The sequence below is a fragment of the Musa acuminata genome, chromosome BXJ1-10 (assembly GCF_036884655.1).
Source record: "Musa acuminata AAA Group cultivar baxijiao chromosome BXJ1-10, Cavendish_Baxijiao_AAA, whole genome shotgun sequence".
Taxonomy (NCBI): Eukaryota; Viridiplantae; Streptophyta; class Magnoliopsida; order Zingiberales; family Musaceae; genus Musa; species Musa acuminata.
The window spans coordinates 13,505,777-13,510,606 of record NC_088336.1 but is presented as its reverse complement, the minus strand read 5'-3'; the positions used below and the strand labels follow the sequence as shown (position 1 = coordinate 13,510,606).

The 4,830-nt window shown below is 37.1% G+C and overlaps 1 protein-coding gene across 8 annotated transcripts; it reads left to right on the top strand.

Annotated features, from left to right (window-relative positions):
- Positions 1 to 576: 576 nt before the first annotated feature.
- LOC135595188 (uncharacterized) lies at positions 577 to 3,774 on the top strand. Of its 8 annotated transcripts, none has more exons than XM_065085787.1 (3): positions 577 to 1,221; positions 1,555 to 3,297; positions 3,370 to 3,774. In XM_065085787.1, exons 2-3 carry the CDS (start codon positions 1,779 to 1,781, stop codon positions 3,453 to 3,455), a joined length of 1,605 nt encoding a protein of 534 aa, XP_064941859.1. In that variant the 5' UTR covers positions 577 to 1,221; positions 1,555 to 1,778; the 3' UTR covers positions 3,456 to 3,774. The 8 variants fall into 8 exon arrangements, with proteins under 8 accessions (XP_064941859.1, XP_064941854.1, XP_064941856.1 ...); XM_065085782.1 differs by having other exon boundaries at positions 578 to 934; positions 1,070 to 1,221; positions 1,555 to 3,774; XM_065085784.1 differs by having other exon boundaries at positions 578 to 934; positions 1,584 to 3,774.
- Positions 3,775 to 4,830: the final 1,056 nt, after the last annotated feature.

Below are 4,830 nucleotides of genomic sequence, written 5' to 3'. Positions count from 1 at the left end.
TTAGAAGACTATTATAACGTTGGACATCATTAACGATTAAATATTTATAATTATAAATTTTATATCAAGTTTTTTATGATGTCATTACACGATTACACTCATTAAGTCATTAGGGATATACATCAATTTTTTAAAATTTAAAAATAAAATTATAATTTTTTCATATTATAAATTATTTTTTAAAAAATAAAAATTATCAATTCAAATTGAAACCGAAACCGGCTCCGATTTCGATTCCAAAATCGGAGCTTATCGGTTCGATTTCGATTTTAAGGTTTTATCAAATGGAAGCCGACGATTTTGGAATCTAAATGGATGGTTCGGAAACCGTGATCAGATCTACTTATATTCGAGATCATGTAGAAGAAGACTGGCTTCGGCCATAATAGGGGTTCGAATATTGCCCGAATGGATCAGAACAAGCCTCGGTTTGAGTTCATCTCCTCGTGCTGATCGAGCTACGCCAACATGTAAACAGTATCCACAAATTACTGTAACGTCAGAATCGACCTGGTAGCATCTAATGCTGCCTTTAATGCACGCCACACATCCCATCTTAATTTAATGTTTGCTACTTGCTGAGTTTAATTCAATTAATAATGGTGTGGATTCCGCGACGTGTTTGACTCGCCTGGAGATAGTGGTCTCTCTTCCCAGCGATCGCAGTCGTCCACTCGCCGGACGACGTCAAGCCATGAACCTTCCATGCCCCAGCGATCGGCATCGTAGATCCAAAGTCGCCGCGACTTGTGGAGAAGCGCGCTGAGAGTCGGACGCGTATCGTAAATCGACTTGACCAGCGAGAATCTCTCTGCGAAGAAAGAAATCCGCTGTTCCCTGCTCTCTTCCGCCCGATACTACAACTACTACTCTCTCTCCCTGGGCAAGCGCTGATCTTGTCGGCCATCGTCCTACTGCCCATCTCGCGACTCAGGTGTGACTGCTAACCTTTTTCCAATGAATCTTATTCCTGGAAAGCAGAAAAAAGAATCGATGACTTTGGAGTGGATCTCTGATTCCTAATCTTGAGGAGTTTTGATGCCCCTTGTGCTTTGTATTATCCTTGCAGTGTGATTTGGGGGTCTGCTCGAATTAGGGTTTTTATTTTGTGCTCGGTTGGATTTCTGGCTCGATTTGAAAGTCGCATGATTTAGCATCTAATTGTGGTCTTTTACTCTCTTAAAACATCATTTACGGGGAGGAAATTGGAAAGAAGGAAAGGTAAGTAAAAGACTATGCAGATGTGATGCATGGTGGTTAAGGATAGTTGACAGAGTAAGACTTAGTTTGACTCCATCACACGTTCTTGTTTCAATTTCTTATTACTAATAGAGCCATCTGCTCTTGCTAAAATGATGGAAACACCATGAAAATTCTTTGCTTTTTAGTGGCATGAATGAACATCACTTGAACTTGTTCTTATCTATGGCCAATTTAAACTACTATGTATTTGCTCTAACGTTGACATCTAAGATTTTCTAAAATATTATAGTTCATATTGTTACAGGAAAAAATCAGTTCACTGCTGTTTTGATTTTTAAATTTTAATCTCAGGCATCTGACCTATATTTGAACCTATTCAGTGATGTTCAACCTTGTGTCTATCTTATCTGTATCCTGTTGAAGACTTCAGTTGAGCTTCTACTACAGAGGAGTAAACAGCAGTGTTATACTTAATATTAGCAATACATGATCATTTTATGTGCATCTCACAGCTCTTAAGTGTCTTCCTATAAGTTGAAAGTCTCATTAAGTGTGGATTCTAGCTACAAAAGAAAATGGAACCAAATGGCAATAAAGGTTTTGCAGATGAGATTCAAGAGGGACTAGGGTCAGTCAGATCACCAAATGACAAAGATCAGATTTCTTTTCACATTCAATCATCTCAGGTTGAAATTGTTGATGAGGAAAAAAATCAAAGTAAGTTCCTGGGTTTCGTAAGAACTATTCCTCGTGGAGCTAGGTTTATGAAACTTGGCCCTTCTCCTTCTGCCAAATTTCGTCAGCTTGCATATGAACGAGATGAGCTCTCACGTGCAATTCATTCTGAGCACAGTCCCCGTGAACGTTTCCATATGCCTTTGGTCAGGAAAATTGATTGGGTTTCCTTGTGGTTAATGTGCAAAGAATGGATAAGAAATCCCATGAACATGGCGCTTTTTCTCTGGATTACTTGTGTTGCTATATCTGGTGCTATCCTATTCATGGTTATGACAGGAATGTTGAATAAAGCTTTACCAAGTAAATCTCAAAGAGACACCTGGTTTGAAGTTAACAACCAGATTTTGAATGCACTATTCACTCTAATGTGTCTCTATCAACATCCAAAGAGGTTCTATCATCTTGTGCTTTTGTGTCGATGGGAGCCAAAAGACATTCTGGCACTCAGAAAAATTTATTGCAAGAATGGCACCTATAAGCCTAATGAATGGATGCATATGATGGTTGTGGTTATTCTTCTCCATCTGAATTGTTTTGCACAGTATGCCTTGTGTGGCCTCAATCTGGGGTACCGCAGGTCCCAGCGACCGGCAATTGGAGTTGGCTTGTGCATCTCTGTAGCTATCGCTGCACCAGCGTTTGCCAGTGTGTATAAAATTCTTAGCCCTCTTGGGAAGGATTATGAAACTGAAATTGATCAGGAAGCGGGTAAGGCTATTTCCACTGATGATTCAAAACCAAAAACCATGCGGATAAAATCACTTGAAAAGAGATATTCTTTTGTCGCAAGGGAGGGCCAAAGCTTTCCAGCGTCTAGACCGAAATGGATAGGTGGTTTATTCGATCTCTGGGATGATATTTCTCTTGCCTACCTTTCAGTATTCTGCAGCTGTTGTGTTTTTGGCTGGAACATGGAGAGGCTTGGATTCGGCAACATGTATGTTCATATTATGACTTTTCTTCTATTTTGCCTGGCTCCCTTCTTTATCTTCAACTTGGCTGCCATCAATCTTAATAATGAAGCAGTTAGAGAGGCACTTGGAATTTCAGGCATTCTGCTTTGCTTCTTTGGTTTACTCTATGGTGGCTTCTGGAGGATCCAGATGAGGAAGAAGTTTAATCTTCCCGCGCATACATTTTGCTGTGGTCAGCCATCAGTAACCGACTGTTTTCAATGGCTTGTCTGTTGCTCATGTTCTCTTGCGCAGGAGGTTAGGACGGCAGATCACTATGATATGGTGGAGGACAAGTTATGTGAGAAGCAAACGGATGGTGGTGGCCAGCTTGTATCGGCTTCACCGTGTCGTGAAGAAGGCACTCCTCTGTTCGCATCAACCCCAAGCTCTCCCTACCAAGGTCAGTCCAGTCCACTTTTCAGATTGGAATACAAATCAAGTCCGATAAGATCTTCGGCTGGGCAATCTCCAGGCACGCATTTGCCCATTGTTGCAGAAGATTCGTCCACGACTCATAAGGGGAACACAATGAGTCCACCAATTCCACCTGCCATATGAAAAGAAGATTAATATTACACTATAGCTTGCTGAGAATGGCACCTGCGATTGTGGATGTACCAGAGACAAAACTTGTGTGTTCTGCACATCTTTCATCAATTTTTCTATTTTTGTACTTGTCATAAATAACTGTCTTCCCCTAGATGTCCTCTGGAGAAATATTCTTTCCTAGTGATGAAACAGAGAAACTTCATTAGTTTTCATCTACAGGAATGATGGTTTTCGTTGTTGCTTCAGACTATGGATGACATTTGTCTTGGAAAATTTTGTATAATGAACAAGTAAAAGAAGGGATATGTGATGCGTGTCTTTATATGTAGATCAACTTCATAGTTCTTTGCTTATTTAATCACTGATTTTTTATTTTTTATGAAAAGATAAATGATGAGAATGAGAATTTAACTTCGGACCATATGGTTAATATAGTTAAATTAACTGATATCCTCAAATTTTATTATGGGATGAAGTCAAATCTTTAGTTCCTGATGAGTGAGTAGTATACCACCCAAGTTTAAATTTATAGGATGATCTTTTAATCTTTGGTAAGTGATTTTAATACATGATCATTAGATTAATGTTTTAGTTAAAACTTTGAGAATGTGGTCTTAAACCCACTGTCTCTTCATAATAAAATTTGTGAGAAGAGGATCTCCTATGTCTATGATTAATGGATGTCTGAAATAATTATTTGAAACAAATAAAAATCATTATGTGGTTGAAATAATTAACAATTGACAAGGTGTTTGGTTCATCAATAATTTGATTTTGGAGGACTTAAATGATTTTGGTTTGGTTAATTAGTTCGGATCAAATTAAACTGATTTTAACTTTAAAAATATTAATCCGATTGAGTTTATAATCTTAAGCCATTAATTGATTAATTAAATCAATACAATTTGAATGCACTAATTTTACAAATGACATGAGCTCAGTTGTATAAATCTTATCATATTAGCCCAATTGGATTAAGATTTTGGCTCGATTCAATTGAACTGAACCAGTTAATTGAACTGAATTGAACTGGTTTATTTAAAAAATATATATATTTTTAAAATTATTTAAAATTATAAATCAATTAGTTAGTTAATTAAGCTAGATTGATCTATCTTATGGCATATGAATATATTATCTTGTCAAATCAATAATGAATAGTCAAACTAGTTCGAAGGTAAGGATAACCCTCTATCATCCTATTTTTATATGGTCTAACACACTATCTTTTTATATGGTCTAACATATCATTTAATCTTTTATGATTTTTTAGATTCAGAATTTTTTAACCAAAAAGTTATTATTTAATCTTCATTGATAACTTGTTCTTGGCTTTTAGGGACTAACCTCAAGTTTTGTTCTTATAGTCTAAAGATCCTACACA

Coding starts and splice junctions, on each gene's coding strand:
- LOC135595188 (XM_065085784.1), top strand. CDS start 1,779: ATGGAACCAAATGGCAATAAAGGTTTTGCAGATGAGATTCAAGAGGGA.